Source organism: Barbus barbus (genome assembly GCF_936440315.1).
Source record: "Barbus barbus genome assembly, chromosome: 26".
In the NCBI taxonomy this organism is placed as follows: Eukaryota; Metazoa; Chordata; class Actinopteri; order Cypriniformes; family Cyprinidae; genus Barbus; species Barbus barbus.
In genome coordinates this window covers 7,420,091-7,438,420 of record NC_136754.1, presented here as the reverse complement: position 1 = coordinate 7,438,420, position 18,330 = coordinate 7,420,091, and the positions used below count along the sequence as shown (strand labels likewise).

The 18,330-nt window shown below is 37.6% G+C and overlaps 1 protein-coding gene across 1 annotated transcript in view; it reads right to left on the bottom strand.

Annotated features, from left to right (window-relative positions):
• The window catches only part of LOC306846340 (single-stranded DNA-binding protein 3-like), a 76,976-nt gene that overhangs the window by 19,338 nt on the left and 39,308 nt on the right, over positions 1-18,330 (bottom strand). Inside the window, exon 5 of the mRNA XM_079379655.1 lies at positions 2,095-2,184. Coding sequence (XP_079235781.1) covers positions 2,095-2,184 — 90 coding nt within the window. The remainder of the gene's footprint in view (positions 1-2,094; positions 2,185-18,330) is intronic.

The following is an 18,330-nucleotide window of genomic DNA, read 5'->3' as shown; positions in this document are numbered from 1 at the left end:
GTGAGCAGCTTCAAGTACCTCGGTGTAAACATCTCCGAGAACCTGACTTGGACTACACACATCCAAACACAGGTAAAGAAAGCCAGGCAAAGACTGTACCATCTGCGACAGCTGAGGAAATTCAGGGTCTCACCAGCAATCCTGAAAACTTTCTATTCAGGGACCATAGAAAGTGTATTGACTCAGTGCATCTCAGTGTGGTATGGAAACAGCTCCAATCAGGACTGCAAAGCACTACAGAGAGTTGTGCGCTTAGCTGAGCGCATCTCAGGGTCTGCTCTCCCCTCTCTGCAGGACATCTACCTCAAACGCTGCAAAAATAGAGCTGTCAAAATCATCAAGGACTCTAATCACCCTGGTAACCATCTATTCACTTTGCTTCCATCTGGTAAGCGCTTCCGTAGCCTGATGGCAAAAACTGAGAGACTTAGGAGGAGCTTCTTCCCCCAGGCCATCAGGCTCCTAAACTCTAACTCTGTGTCATAACATCACTTGACTCCATGTAAATATCACCATATCAATAAGCTATTCATAATTTTTCTCTACCTCATATTGCTGCTATTATATACCCTGTACAACTTTTTTGCACATTATTTTTGCACATTCCTCTTAGTACTATTTAAGTCAACAACATACTGACCTGCACATTTATATTTATATTTTTTATCTATCTTTTTATTTTATTCTTTTATTTTATTTTATTTTTTTATTTTTTTTTCTACTTTTCTTCTCTTAATATTTGTATACTTTATAATTGCATTGTCCTTGGAGCGGACCTGACCTACATTTCACTGCTGGTTATACTCTGTATAATTGTGTATGTGACAAATAAAACTCTTGAATCTTGAATCACCATTACTAGTGCTCATACTGAAGAGTAGAGATATGAAGAAGCCACTAATAATTAGCGATGCACCAATATTCTAATACTGGCTGTCACCAATAAGTTAATTATTTTCATCTTATGGCCGATATATATAGCATATAAATGGCCAATATTCAAATTCTACAAAAATTCTGTAAGAATATAACAAATGTTTGTACTACAGACACATATGGCAACTCAAATCGAGTGGCTTGAGAAGAATTTATAATCTGGTGGACGATAAAACGGGCGAATAAATGAGAATGAAGGGAGGGACCATATCTAGGGAACAGAATATCATAAAGGCTTATTTTGACTTGTGCCAACAAGTAACCACCTAGCAACCATTAAAAACACTCAGAACTCCTTAGCAACTGCAAAGCAACGCCATAGCATAACGGCAGCGATATTTCCACAGGAGAGCACCACTCGCATTTTCTTCAGAACAAATCAAATCTAGTTTAACTTCAGTGTTTCTGAATAGACATTACTGATAAAGAAGACTGATCTGTTTCCATAGGCCATCCACTTAAAATGGCTTAAGAAACTGATCAGAGAAAGAAAATTGTAAATGACCACATCGCATTAAACATGAACACAACACGGCCTGCAGTATGGAATGAATAAAGCTGCAAGCAGATGGACAGAGGTATGATAAAGAAAGAGGAGAAAGCTTAGCAAGGAAGAAAGAAATACAACAAAATATTTTAACGAGGTACAAAGTCATTCCAAAGAGTGAAAATCCCATTCAATCATTTTCTCTCTCTCAGAGTCACAGTTAAATGTTTTGTAACACAGTTAATTGACAATCAGCAGCAACTGTTTCCACTGATTCGTTATGGGAGCCGAATTAACATCCAAAATCCAGATATTAGTTTTTTAGTAACTATTGGGGTCTCAATAACTTGAGATAGGAAGTGTAATACAGCTCCAGAAATGAAACAGCTACTTTCCACTAACACTTAATGCTCTGAGCCTCCATTTTAACGGTGAGGAATAATACTGTGTGAAAAAAAAACAGAAGTTCAGAATGATCTCACACAGACAGCAGAGCTCCAGGCTGCTGTCAAGCCGCCCACAGCCACAGACAGACCCACCAGCAGCCCACGCGCACACAGAACGAGAGAGAGTGAATGAATGGATGAATGAATGAACAAATGGAGCTCAGGTGTGACAGGGTGATGAATGGAAAAGAAGGCAAGAAAGAGAATGAAACCAGCTGTGCTTACCTGAAAGAAACCAGGGGGCATGGGTCCGCCCGGCATGCCGTCGTTGGGGGGCATGTTGCCCATTACGGGGCTGGGGGCTGCTGCTGCACTCTGGGAAACAGACAGAGAGAACAAGTTAGTACAGATATTAGACAACCCTTATACAATACTAATATTACACCAATGCTACTTTGATTTCGACGTGACATGATATATAGTGCATTGTTTGGTTCACCAATAACAATTTGCCATCAAAACACAGTTTTAACACAGACATTTATATGTCTCCATTATGTCCTCATATAATGTTCAAACATTTTAAATGCAGAATTTGTAAAGATGAAAATCATTTTTGACATGTCTAACATTAAAAACTAGCATTTAGCCTATATTTAAAAAAAATAATTTTCTGTTCCAAATGTTTTAAACAAAAACTTGAATATTGTTTTAATTTGTAAATAAAATTAGAGCGATTTACTTATTTTTATAACAAACGATTAATCGCATCCAAAATAAAGGTTTTTGTTTACATAATATGTTTACTGAGTATATTTATTATGTATATTTAAATACAAACACATGCATGTATATATTTAAGAAAAATATGTTATGCTTATATATGAAATATATTTATATATAAAATATAATATAAATGCAAATATTTTAAAGTTATATAGTGTATGTGTGTGTATTTATGTATACATAATAAATATACACAGACATAAATTATGCAAACAAAAACTTATTTTGATTGCGATTAATCGCAATTATTCATTTGATACCACTAATATACAGATTATTTTATAGATTTTATATGGAATATACATGTTCTATGGAATATTAAAAAAAAAACTTTTTCAAATATATTCTGCTCATTTTAATTTTCAATTCAAAGAATCCTGAATAAAAGAAAAAGTATATCACATTTTTTCTTAAACAAAGCTAAAAATTCAGCTTTGTCATCATATCAATACATGCCATTTAAAATATCTTTATTAAACGCTTATGGAATAGAAAACAGAAAAGTTATTTTAAATTGTAATAATATTTATTGCATTTGTCAATTAAATAAACACATTTAGGACAATGCTATTTACCATGACACTAATAAAACAACCAAATATGGCAGAAGAAGAAATATTTTTTTTTAATTCTCCTCGATCAACAACTGTCTTACAAGACAAATGCTTTAACAACAGTTGAGCTGACACAATACTCAAGACTATAAAGAAACAGATAGCAGATATTTGTTATTGTAGTTTATGTAATTACAGCAAACAAAGCTTTTAGCTGTACAACTTCGTTACACAGCTCTAAAACATAGAAGAATGCCAAGTATCAGTGTGCATTTACACAAGTAAGATCACTCTCGGTAAACCCGCACATTCAGCTCAGAGAGTGTTAACACGAGACGTCTATTTGCATCAGAAAAACGCCTGCACTACAGCTCGGCTCTTGTGTATCTGTGTACATACTTCCCCTCGTAAAAGGGGCATAAAACAAGCAAACAGAGTGAGAGGAGCCTCAAGTGGAATCTCCTGAGCTAGTGGAACACTTAGAGACTGGGGCCCCTTTCCTCAGTTGGCCCCGTTCCCTCTTTCAAACCTCTTTAACAGTCTGCTGCTGCTGGGGGCTTGTGTGCTTGCCAGTCCGCCCTGTTCTACCAGAGAGAGAGAAGATGGAAGGAGACGAGGCGCATTGTGCGAGTCGGTGTATGTGTGAGTGAAAACGAGAAGAAAAGAGACTAAACAAGGAGGGAAAGGGGGGGAGACAAAGGAGAAAGTAAGAAAAAGAGATTAAAGAGCAAGAGCTGGCAGTCGGCTCACACACTCCCTCCCCCCGCTGTAACTCAAACCTCTCTACAGCCACCCTACAAACTGCTACGCCACCTCTGACCTCAAATACACACATACACAAACTCACAGTCTCTCTCACACACACGCATGACCCTTGGGGTCAGTGGGTGGAGCTTATTGAAAATGGCTCCTCCCATTTACTCCTGAAACACAAACACTGGGGAAGGCTGATATATGGAATCCTCAAAGATTTTGCTGCGGCTATAAAATGAAGCAACATTATAATGCACTTTTTATTTGGCAAATTAAGTTTCCTACCAAATAAGAGTACTTTTACAATCCCTCATTTGTTGTGCATCGCACAAATATGATGTCATATAATGACTAAACTTCAACTAGTAAAACAGCTTCGAAAGTTGCAGAGTTCGATTCATGAAGCAGTTCAAATAATTCTAATTAAATTGGTAATTTCAAGGAATCAAATAAACTGAATCAATTCAGAAACTATGATTCAGTGATTCAATCGCACAATCATTCAGATGTTAACAGAAGTCCCTGCAATATATTAAATATTGAAAATGATTTTGCTGGCAAAATAAAATTATTATGTGCCTTTTATTAGGCCATTAAGTTTTTTAAATACCGTGTCATTAGACTAGTTTCACAATTCCTCCTTGTCTTGTTTCTCAAAAGCATAACAGTGCTTAGACAGTAATTTAAAGGGGACCTATTATGCAAAAATCACTTTTATAAGGTGTTTGAACACAGTTGTGTGAAAACAACCAGCCTATAATGTTAAAAATCCACCAACTCATTTTTTAATAAAACCAATAAATCATGAACAGTCTCTCCAAACAAGATGTTTCAGATTCTCCCTCTGTGCACGTCACGAGGGGAAAAAGTCCCGCCCATTTGTGACGCTCTCTGCCCCATTAGCATAAACACAGCTCTTGAGTGAGAAGATGCGGTCCGCCATTACTGGAGATATATACCTCGTCAGCGCCAAAGAGGCTTTACAAGCGTTGTGTTTTGGGATGCACTAATAAACATAGGAGTCGCCATAATCTCCCCTCATCTGAGCCGAGGACACAGTGGTTAAATTTCATTTTCGAAGAAAATATCCCGGAAAAAAATCGGTAAAGTCCCCTAAATGTTTATGAATCAATACCAACACTTCGTGCACGAAAGTCAACTTGAATGCATCACGCATTTGTTTCCAAATTGCCTTTCTGAAAGAGCTTCTTGGCACTCTGTAAGGCTTATTGCTAAAGCTGTCATTGTTTCTGTGTGTTTTCACTGATGCTGCCTTCACGTGCTGCCAGAATGATCGTGAATAGGAATGTGGTAGTTAAAAGTTGCATATGAGAGCAATGTGAGTCGATCGCTTGAAGTTGTCGAGCTCATAATCAGAAGTGGGACTTATAAAGTTTGTGATATCATGAGACCAGCTATGTTGTTATTTTTATCCCGCCGTGCTCCTCGTCTGTGTAATTCATAAACACGAATTTATTATGCACAGTATAATCAGATGACTGACTTTGAAACCGGGTAGTTTTCTGTAAAGATAACAGGTTTGTATTAATAGTGAAATGGTTATTTGCAAAGGCTAGCACTGCTAATGCGGAGCTCGAGCTCTTGAAGCTCCGCCCTCTTCTCCGGGAGCAACAGCTCATTTGCATTTAAAGCAACACACTCAAAACAGCGCGTTTTGGCTCATACCTTAAAAGTGGCAATTTTAACAAGCTGTAAAAATTTATCTGTGGGGCACATTGAGCTAAAACTTCACATATATACGCGACATCAAAGACTTTTTTTACATCTTGTAAAAAGGGGCATAATGGGTCCCCTTTAAACTTCAGTAGAAAAAAATGCTATTAGATTTGGCAAGTTTGATTCATTTCTGTGAATTAGTTCAACCTGCTATTTTCCATTCATTATTTAAACACTATGATTCACTGATTTGTTTGCATCTTTCATCTTTCAATAACGTTAAAGTCATATGAAATGAAAATTCACTCTAACTTCTGGTGAAACGACTTCTCGATGGTAAATTATGTCAGACATCTCCTATTTATTTAGTTCACTTAAACTTAGGGTGGCCATATGTGACATTTATATTGAACGCCCTGGCCAGGATTTTTATATTGCGTAAAACATCCAAAGTAGTTTGACCAATAACATGCAGGTATTGTACATAATCGACCAATCATCGCGATCAAAGCGATTTGCACCGATCAAAGCGATGCAAATAGGTGCACGTTTGTTTGTTTGTGTGTTTGACTTGAAGCTGCGCATCGATCCTTGTACGACACCAAAGTACCACGATTTGAAAGCATAAGGAGCCATCTGCTCTGCTCTCTATAGCTCTCGTGAAATAATGTCAATCAACGATAGATCTGCACAGTACAAACAGCCAAAACCTGAATATTTTAGGCAATATAGAAATCCTGGCAAGAATGCGTCCTGTAAAAATGGCCCGTATGGTCACCCTACTTAAACTCCACCCCTTTCTTACAAACAACTACAAGCAACTATGAACAACTATGAACTAAACCAAGTCCCAGTAATAACTCTTTATAGCATGATGTACATCATAAAAAAAAATATGGAAGAAAAAAAATCAGTTGCTACTTCCGTTAAATTGCGACTTTTATATTCAATTGCAAAAAGCACAGTTAGATTTGACAAGTTCAATTTATATCTGTAAATTTGTTCAAACTGTTCTTTTTAATTCAAAACAATGATTTGTTTGCATCGTCGCTCAAAAATGTCAACAGAAGTCCACAGTCAACAGAAAAGTGTCACACTTTCCATATAATAAAATGTTATTAAAAAAAGAATAAAAAATAATTAGATATATTTATAATTATATATGTTGATCTTTTTTAGCTGTATTTTACCTATAAAATACACATTTTTGAAAATACATGGCAATAATAAAGAACTCAAAAAATACGTTAAAAAACTGACACAAAAGGTTGAAAAACATCAAGATATAATCTTCTCAGCTTATATCGTCTAGCCGTAATACACACAAACACACTCAAGAGGCAGGCAAGAAGGAAGGCTGAGGTAGAGTTTGCGATTAAAACACACACACATTGTGAAACTGGTGGCTGGTACTGATCCAATCCTCAGGGGAGGTGAGTGTCTGTGAACAGGGTCTGGTTCCCCGTTCCACCCTGAGATCTGTGGCTCTTATAGAGCTGTTATACAGCATCAACCCCTGTGCCACACACACACACACGCTCGGTCCCCCCTCGCCAACCCAACCAATCCCAGCTAACACAGCAGTACAGGGGGCGTGTGGTGAACCGTAACCCGGGGCGACCAGAGAGTATTAGTGCTCGGGCTCCAGCTCTTTTACAAGGAAAGAGAGAGAGACTGCGGTGGCTAGATATGGCTTCATACACACATGCTTAAACACACAAAGAGGTGTGTATACTGCGGACAGAGGGGAGGGACACCAGAGCTGCAGTGTGTGTGTGTATGCGTGTGATTAAACCCAGTCCTGCGAGTAAGATGCGGCTCTGTTCAGGTGCATAAAGAGAGAGTGAGGAAGAGGGGGAGAAAGAGGCCTCCTTCGCCTTGTTGCCATGACAACTCCGACCTCAGCTCTCCCTCTACAGTGCCATTAAAACCCTCAGGCCGTCAATCATCTGCCAGTAGGGAGAGCGTGTGCATGTGTATGTGTGTGTGTGTGTGTGTGTGTGTGTGTGTGTGTGCATGCATGTGAGAAGGGAGGGACCAAGCTTTTCAGCACTCGTCTCGTTTCTCACTGATTACTGCCATCATCTCATCAAGCCATTAAACAGCAGCTCATTTCAATATACACACCTCTACACCAGCCACTAAATAACAGTACTCATGTAAACATAAACATACACACAACACGCTCTCTCGGGTATTACGCTTCGGCACGGTACTCAATACCCGCTGCACAAGTAAACAAACACTCCAGCATGTTCGCATAAACACTTGGGGTTTACATCTCAACACCAGTTGCAAAACTAATATTCGACAACTAGTGCTTGACAAAATAGACACACGTGGCTCTGATTAAAAAAGACAAAGTGTGGGGGGGCTACCATTTCACATACTTCAGCATTTACTAACTTTAAGAACAATAAAAAAAATATTTAAAAAAGATGTATGTATGTGTTTGTATATATATATATATATATATATATATATATATATATATATATATATATATATATATATATATACATACATAAAATAATAAAATATATATTTAATATATTAAATGATTATATATATTTATATGTAAATACAAATATATATTAGTGCTGTCAAATGATTAATCATGATTAATCGCATCCAAAATAAAAGTTTTTGTTTACATAATGTGTACTGTGCATATTTATTATGTATATATAAATACACACACATACAGTATATATATATATATATATATATATATATATATATATTCATATTATATATAAATATATTTAATATATAAACATAAAATGTTTCTGAAATATATACATGCATGCATGTGTGTATTTATATATACATAATAAATATACACAGTACACACACATATATTATGTAAACAGTTTTATTTTGGATGCGATTAATCGCAGTTAATCATTTGACACCACATATAAATACAAATATATATATAATCATTTATATATTTTGTATTTAAATATAATTATTTACATATATCATACATACAGTGTTAAGATTTATTTATTCTACTCAACCCTAATTTAAAAATTGTTAAGTTTTCCTTCTCACATACTGATTGGTGATTGGAGACCAAACTTGTTCATGTGAGAATTTAAAACACATTTTTGACTTGAGAAATTCAATCCAGTATTTTGAGGTAAAATACTGCAATATTTTGAAGTTGCATTAAACACTAGTGTTAAAAGGGGGGAAAATTGTTTTAAAAAAAAACACTGCATTTCAAAAAATATCATGGTGCTACCATCATAGTAGTGTCTAAAAATGATGGTGTTGCTATGGCATTTACTCACTAAATTAGTAATTGTTTTTTTTTAATAACATGACATATGGTTTATTTATAATTTTTTTGTGTCCTCAGGTTTCTTTGCAAACCAGTTCCTACACACCACATTCCCACTCACAAACAAACAGCTATTAAGAAATTAAGCTTGATAAAAACATAACCAAGGCTGCTTCTCTCATTCATTTACATTTCAAGCTAAAGTTCAGCCAATTAAACCTCACATATCTAAATGCTATCGGGCCGAGTAGCGGGACCTGTGGCATCCCTGAATGACTTGCTCCAGTAAATACACTTTTCTTTGAGGACGGAACTCTGAGCGGCTGTGCAGGTTATTAAAAATGATTCAGCAGGCAGAGAGCAAAGCGGGAGGCGAAGATCGGACCCTTCAGCTCGGTCCAGCGTCCTTAACCTCTCCACATCTCCTCCTCTCCAAATCACTCCTGATGGCATTCTCTCCGGTGGCTTCCATATCCCTGCTTTTCTCTCAGTCCCGTGCGTCTCCCTTCCCTTTCGCTCTGTCCCCATCTCTCTCGTACTCTCCTGTGTAGCTGTAGTTGGGTCTATAAAGATTAGCTGGAGAGACCTGCATGCATAATCAAGCTGTAGACAGATGTGTCGTTAACTGAATGGGAGATGTGCGTGTGTAAGAAGGTGTGAAGGAAAGTGAAGTGAAAGTCGGTCGTGAGGTGAGGATAGTCGACTAACTAAAGCTTATCCAAGCACAGAGCAACCAGAACCTTAAATCCTTCCTATGCATGTGAACTATGTGGGCCTAAAACGATTTCTACATGTCATCTGTGCTATAAATGTATTGGTGTAAACTAATGTTCCTTCTTTAGTCTGTTTGAAATGTTTGTTTGTGGATAGAAGTTGTACTTGTCTTGTAGCACAATAGCAATAAGAAAAATAGTGCAATAAAGACAAATTTGCAGTAGAATTTAATGGGGGGGGGGGGGGGGGGGGGGGGGGGGGAGTAATCAGGATTGCCAGGTCTGCATAACAATACCACCCCCAATTGCAATCATGGGGAAAATGGCTATCAAAATCGCACCAAAATCATATAACAGTATAAAAGCAGCCCAATTTTGTGGGAAAACCGCAGACTTGGCAAAACTGGGGGGGGAATTAATGACATGCACTAAACCAGGGGTTCTCAAATTCTACATTCAAAGGTCCAAATCTAAATTTTCATCAATGTCAAAGGTCCAAAACAACTGGATATTACAAAACTTGTTTTTAATAAACATGCATAACAAATCAACATTAAGCTTTTGATTAAAAAGGGGGCTTTTGCATTCAAAATACATTAATAACAATGCTCACTTCCGTTTGGAATTCACCCTAAGTGAAGTGTTGTCCGATTACGTCTTCATATGCTCACTAGATGTCATGACAACAATGACTCACGCAGGAAAACTTTAAATAGCTCGCCTTTCATTATGGACCATCTCCAAAAAGACATAAAAAACTAAAATGATTTACAAGTTTAACATGCATTTATCAAAGTAGGAAATATAATTAGTGCTCTTGAAATACGAAACGGAGGTGGGTCCGGATTGAATTCCCTCCGGGTCCAGATCCAGACCGGAGTCCAGACTTTGAGAAGTGCAGCACTAAACTATATTTAGTTAACAATAAGCAATACATGTGTTAACATATTTATTATTTATTTTCTGTATCATTAGTTAATAAAAAAAATTTAATCATATTTACAATGGCAACTTCTGACTTTAAGAATGTTTAAAGTAACTATTAACTAAGATGAGTAAAGTATTTTTCACTGTTAATTCATGTTAACTCATTTAATTGCAATTAATAACATCTATAATAAATCAATATTTATTATTTATTTATAAAAATACATAAATGAACATACACACAAAGTAATTACATACAATGCTTTTCAAACTCATATTTTGTATGAGTTTGTGTTGTTATATTTGATGTTGTTTGTGCACTATGGTAAAACCCAGGAAGAAAAAAAAGAAAGAAAAGGGAAAAAGTAGCATTAACACCAACAACTTGTGACCAAATTCCTATAGCTTGTGGATGTTCTTTTAAATATTTTAATGGCTAAGAGAGACACCATCATCATCTTTACTGCTTTCATGTTCATCAGCACAAATACAATCCTCGCCAGCTTTGTCAAATGGAAGCACATGCATCCCATACTAACAATCTTCTACCAAACGGTCGCAGACATATTACTTTATTATGTGATAATTGGACTAGTGACAGCAGGTTAACCAAAGCTGTCTTTCAGAGCCAAAGCACGTTCATCGGGTCATTACGTTCATCTCAGACCTGCGGCCTGGAAACTGTTTTAACGCAAACACACCGATACCCCCGAGCGTGTCCGTTCACATGAGCTGCACACGCCGGTGAGCGCTGACCCAGTCCACAGATAAGACACGGAGATAAACACCTGTGTGGGAAAACACATAGCAGATCCGTCTCAGCAAACTTAACTCCGGCGCTGTGAACTACTGCTAATGAGGCTAACGTGCTGAAGTACTCTAACAGAACAAGGAGAGAGAGAGAGAGAGAGAGAGAGAGGTGAAAGCCAGGCCTTGTAGCCTTTCATTAGGCCGGTGACAGCCCCACAGGGAGAATACTGTGTCACAGACCTCTGTGAAACAAAAGAAATGAGGGGACAGAAACGGCTGCCAAGACCACACTGCTAATTGGAGATAATTAATGCCATTAATTAGGCACTGAGAGGGAGGGAGGGGTGGGGAGAGAAGCAGTTATGCAGAAGAGAAACAGGAGAGGGACGGAGAACAGTACAGGGAGAGCACCGAGGAGTTTCTGGTGTGCGCTCACAGTGTCCGATTCCTCTGTGACCCGGGTAAGAGGGGGTCGACGACACCTTGGAGTGCACCTTTTGGCCCGCGGAAAATCCGTAATGCAAAATGAGGCAGTGCACTTTTAAACTCGTAACTTCGGGGAGAGTTACAGGCAATGCCCCAGCTAAAAGATACAAGGCAGGACTGAAAGAAAGCATATTATGTACAGTAACACTGGAACCTGCTCCCTTAATCCACAGGCAACACATGATGAATTTTCTACTGTGGATGTAATGTGAACTCCACCAACTGACACATAGATATGAATGGGGTTGAGACTCAAATTAAATATAGTTTCACATTTCTTAATAATTGTAATAATCATTTTTTTAAATAATTAAATATATTTTTTAAGAATTTAATAATAAATACACACTTCAAAGGTTTCATTCAAAGGTTTAAGGTTAGTTTTTTAATCAAAAATACAGTTAAAACAGTAATACTGTTAAATATGTCTATGATTAAAAATAACTGTTTTTAATTTAAATATATCTTAAAAGGCGATTTATTACTATGATAGCACAAGACACTTTTTATTAACCCCATTGACTTTCACCGTATGGACAAAAATACATATCTTCTTTTGTGTTCTACAGAGGAGAGTCAAACAGAATGTATGTAAATCAAGACAGAACTTTCATTTTTGGGTGAGCAGTACCATAATTTCTTCAATTTAATGATCCTTCATTTTGATATGCTGGTTTCATGCTCAATAATTTACATGAATCATTTAAAAATAAATCACTTTTTTGGTGATGAGATATTCTTCACACATTCACTCACCACTGGAACAGTTGGCTGATACAGGTGGTCAACTGGTAGAGATTTTCTCTACACTTGCTAACTTCAGCCTTGCTTGAACTTCAATGACCTCCCTATGACCAAAATAATTTGGACAGGCACATGTTTCCTACACCGGTTTTGGTTCAGGACCTCCTGTGTGCTCCGAGCGAGCTTTCCGCTAATGTCCTCGGCGGGGTGCGAGCGCACAGGTCAGATAAACAACCAGCCACAACATCTCTTAATCCAGTATAAAGCCAGATCTCAACCCGTAAAGAGTGCAAGAGCTCAGAGGATGGGCTGACAGGACAGCAGACACAAACATCTGAAGCTTTACAGAAGCTACAGGTGGTCTATGAAACTGCCTGCTTGTAATATAGCACTAAAGGCTACAGGGGGCGCTCTGCAGCAAATTCCCTTCCCTGCCTTTTAATTTCATATAGTAGGCCTATGACCTTCCTGTGAGTAAATTAAATTACCTCATTACTAGACATAATGGAATTATATTGCTAAATAAAACAATTAAATCAACAAGATTTATTTAAAGACACAGTTCATCCGAGAATCAAACTTCTGTCATCATTTACTCACCCTCGTTTTTTTTTTTGTTTTTTGTGAAACCCTGTATATTATATCTATATTTATGTGACCATGGATCACAAAAATCAATCATAAGGGTAAATTTTTCGAAATTGAGATTTATACGTCATCTGAAAGCTGTCGATTGATGCATGGTTTGTTATAATGGGACAATATTTGGCCGAGATACCGCTATTTGAAATATCTATATTTATAAAATCTGGAATCTGAGGGTGCAAAAAATCCAAATATTGAGAAAATCACCTTTAAATTTGTCCAAATGAAATTCTTAGCAATGCATATTACTAATCAAAAATTTAGTTTTGATACCTTTACAGTAGAAAATTTACAAAATATCTTCATGGAAAATGATCTTTACTTAATGCCCTATTGATTTTTGGCATAAAAGATATATCAATCATTTTGACCCAATGTATTTTTGGCTATTGCTACAAATATACCCCAGTGACTAAGACTGGTTTTGTGGTCGAGGGTCACATATATATATATTCTGTTCTATAGAATAAAGTCAGCGAGAATGAAATGAGAGTGAGTAAATGAAGACAGAACAGTCCCATAATTTCTTCACAAAAAATACTTTGAGAACACCCGTGTGGTGTTTAAATCAGCTTTAGCCCTGATCAGATGCTGCAGATAAAGAGCGTGAGTCAGATAAAGTTGTCAGGGCTTCCTCTCGGCAGCTGGCAGCTTGCAAACAGGCACTTGCATGTCATTGGGGCAACCTGCACCAGCGTCTCCATGAATAAATAACAACACACCTCAAAATATCCCTGCAGGCCATGCCACACACCACAGCACATACAGCTTTATCACTCCCTCAATGTCATGGAATTTCATCCCTCTCTCACTCTCCTCCGCTGTGCTGGTGGTGCGTGTGAGACAGCGTTACGCAACAAGAGGCAAAAGTGTGTGTGTGTTGTAGGGTGTGTTAGGCATTAACTATACATTTAGAGTGACCTCTGTTTTCCTTTAGATGTTTAACCCCTCCCCTACCGTCAACGTTCTTTTTCCATCCAACTTCTGGATCGGATTTGAGGTATAGCTCATGCACGCACACTGTGAATGTTTAAAGGAACTTCTATGTCATTTGTAATCATGTCTACGCTGACATACTGCCATTACAGGGTATGGTTGCTAGATGCACAAAGCTACAAATAATTTAGCAGGGCTTTTCAATACAACATACAAAAACATTTTCCCATTATGTGAAACATCTAATGTCATTATAAAAGCATGTTCTTAAGAATCATCATGGAAAACCAATAAGCCTCCAAGTATACCAGGAAACTTTGCCTTTACTAAATATTACCATAATAACCATGGTTACTGCCACAACACCAATATTACATTTATTTCATTTGGAAACCATAATAAATTTGAATGGCATCTCAGTGCAAGAGGCTTTAGGAATTTTATTAATTATTTTAAATTTCAGTGGTGACTAACAGATACTCACCCAAATTGTTTCTTGACAGCTTAATATTTTTACATTTAAGATTTTAAGATCTGATCAAAAAAGTTGTTTTCTACTTTTTGACAAGCGTTATAAATATTTTACATAAATTATTTTCTTTTTATATTCAATTATATTCATTCAAAAGTTTGAGGTATGTACGATTTTATTTTTTAAATTTATACATACTTTTACATAGTTAGAAAATCTGTTTCAAATATATGTTGTTCTTTGTATTTATCAAAGATTCATGAAACAAAAATCACATAGAATTTGCACAAAATTCACAAAAATAATGTTTTCAATGACTTACGAATGATTTAAGAAGGATTACATTTAAATTGTAATAATATTTCACAAAACTACTGTTTTACTGTTTTTGTATCAAATAAATGCATGCAACAGTGTCATATAGTTGTAACTAAGAAATAATAACAGTCTATCTCTCCAAAATTTTTGTTATAATAACTGTAACAATAACATCTCTCAGAAACAATGGTTACCATGTTATATTTTTAAAAAGGTCATGACGACTTAAAAATAATACAACACAATAACACAATATAATACAAACAATGACAGTGCAAACCTCCAGGCAACAGACTGACCTAGAACCAGAGACTTTAAGACCCTGGAGAGAGTCGTATCCCCAACACACTCTCTTACACAGACACACACACACACACACACACACACACACACACACACACACACACACACACACACACACACACCCCCCTAAGAAAATTCCAAGCTCTCCCTCCCCCTTCCTGCTCTATGCTAATTCAGTGAGTGAATGCACAGGCCACGAGTCCCAAGAGAAGGAATAGTGTTGCTTGCCTCTACCCTTCCCTCTCTTCCTCCCTCCCCCCTATCGAACACCCCCCCCACCACCCTTTACCAATAGGGGATGGGTGTCAGCAGCTTGCTGAAGCTGTTGCCATGGAAACAGGTCCTGTCTGCACTCCATCCCCCAGGCATCCCAGATCAAGGCGGCAAGGGGGGAAAGAGAGGGCTAAAAGAGTGAGAAAAGAAAGAAGGAGTGTGTGAAAAACAGAAAGTAAGAAGGAAAGAAGAAATGGTGCAAGAGAGAGAACTCAGTTGGAAAAGAATTATATAGGCATGGCCAATATTTGGCTAATTTGGGCTTACCGACTTGGCCAATTAAGACAAGTGCTACTCCTGACTTTGTCAATGCATAATGCACATTTTCTGCTAATATATTTTAGTAAACTAGAGTAAATACTAATATATATATATATAAATTTCTTATAAACCATTACGCAGTTTATTTTAAGATAATGATCTGCTGACTGAACATTATCCTGCTTATATCACACCAACTTATCAAATAAATAAATAAATGGATATTAAATATTAATTTGGAGCTTTTATTATGCAGGAATAAAAAGAGTGTAGAGTGACACGACAGACTAGCACAGCTATTTAGTCAATTGGCTGGTCAATTAGCATCGACCATTAGTGAGAAAATCCAACCTTGCCACAAATGACAGATAGGAAATGAGACAGCAACAAACGCTAGTGATGGTAGAGTGTCTTCATAAAGTATCATTAGTGCTCCAATCCAGCCAGATCACATCTCAAACGCTGTCATGCTGTCAAAATGGCATAGCTTGATTGGCTTGCACCCTGTAAACTTGTGCGCTTATCACTCCAGAAGTTCATTGTAACTGTTTCCAGTAGCTAACAGAAGTCAGTTGCGAGAACAAAAGGGGGTTTCCTGCTTTGGCATAAGGGGGTGATATGTCATAACAGGACATGAGAGATGTCATTTTAAACTCTGAAACACACGAAACGAGAACACAGGAGGAGGAGGAGGAGGAGGAGGCGGTCTGGCCTGAGGAAAAATAACAGATGTCTTTGTCCGCTGACTTCAGACTATCATTTAGACTTCCATTACATAAACCGTGATACCTCAAACAGTCATTTGCGCCCCTCAGGTGTTCAGTGCTGAGGTAAAGCAGCTCTGCGAAGTCACTCCATTTCCCTTCCACGAGTCCGAAGCAATAACTCCTGCGTGAATATGAAGTGAGCGCATTAACGGCTGATAATGCAAGGGCTGGGAGGTCTTATGCGAGATAACGGATGACTTTTGCCTGCGTCTGGCCGGCTCATCTGTGCCGTAATTGAACCAATCAGAGCCTCTGCTCCTCGGTCACCTTCTCTGTCACCATCAGAGGAGAAAGAGGGAGAGAGCGATGGAGGGGGGACAGCAAAAGGGAGAGAAAATTCCCTCTGTGCCTTAGCCAGATTAAACTGGCTTTGTAATCCGCTTGGTTTTCACCCCCTCGTTCTCAGATCCGTGTGTGTGTGTGTGTGTGTGTGTGTGTGTGTGTGTGTGTGCGCACGCATGGAAAAGATAGGGAAAAAACACACAGCATAAGTCGATGGGGGAAAGGGGGAGTGAGATTTCCGTTATAAACAAACCACACGTGTTCCAGACACTCCAACATAAATATAAATGAGGAAAAGATTTTAAAAAAAGGAGGCGCAAGAGATTGTGTGTGTGTGTGTGTAAGAGAAAAAGCTGGATAGGGAGCACGTGAAGCAGTTAAAAAAACAGTATGAGTGTGTGGGCTCCTATCGTAACAGGAACGAGGCGGGATAACACTGTTTGCACACACGCTCTCTCGCTGTCAGTCTGATGGTGTTGATGACAGCAGGACCGAACGGAAGATGCCAGGAGGTGACTGCTTCACGCTGCTGCCAGATAAAGAGAGAAGAACACGTCACATCACACAGCTAGTGGGTGGAAAAGTGTGCGTGTACGATCAGCCCTCACTAAATCACACTCGCTGGTGGTGGGGAAGACCAAACATGCAAATGTATGACTGTAACACACGTGTGTGTGTGTCTCACAACTGGTCACTGATGGATTTGTATTAATCTGCACACTGATTTAGAGAGGACAAGAATTAAGCGTCAACAATTTGGAACTACTGCCAGTGTGCCTGTATTTCATGTGGGTCTCCTTTCTACTGTCCAAACAACTATTAGAGTTAGTTAAAGTTTGTCAAATTGAGAGAACACGGAGTTCTTGAGAAACATTTATGGTCTAGGCCTATTTTAAACTAGACTTACAATGCAATTCCCGGAGACATCTGTCTGCACGTGTATGGCTGTTTAGTGAATGAAATCTGACCAATTTAATTTATCAGAAGTTCGGAAGGAAAGAGAGAAAAAATTAAGAAACTAACAAACAGAGGAAGACATTCAGAAAGAAAAAAAAGAAATATATTCAGGAAGAAATGGGGGGGGGGGGAGAAAGAAAGAAAGAAAGAAAGAAAGAAAGAAAGAAAGAAAGAAAGAAAGAAAGAAAGAAAGAAAGAAAGAAAGAAAGAAAGAAAGAAAGAAAGAAAGAAAGAAAGAAAGAAAGAAAGAAAGAAAGAAAGAAAGAAAGAAAGAAAGAAAGAAAATCTGAATGATTTCAGAAAACAAAGTCTAGAAATATCTGAGAATTCAGATAGAAAGAAAAAAAGAATCAGGAAAATGTTCAGAAAGAAAAATTTACTAGTTCTTTGTGGATCTTTATTAGTTGATCTCACTAAATGACTGGTCGGTTCTTGGAATAGTCAATAAGTTGACCATCATGGAAAAAGTCCCATATGGTGATTGAAAAATATAAGCCACAAATAAAGAAGCTGCCTGGGAAAACTTCATCAACAGTGACAGGCAAAAAAAATGTTGATTAAACAATCTCCGTTTGCAAAAACTCATTCTTACGACAATATGATTAATATGAAAAACCCTTTATACCAA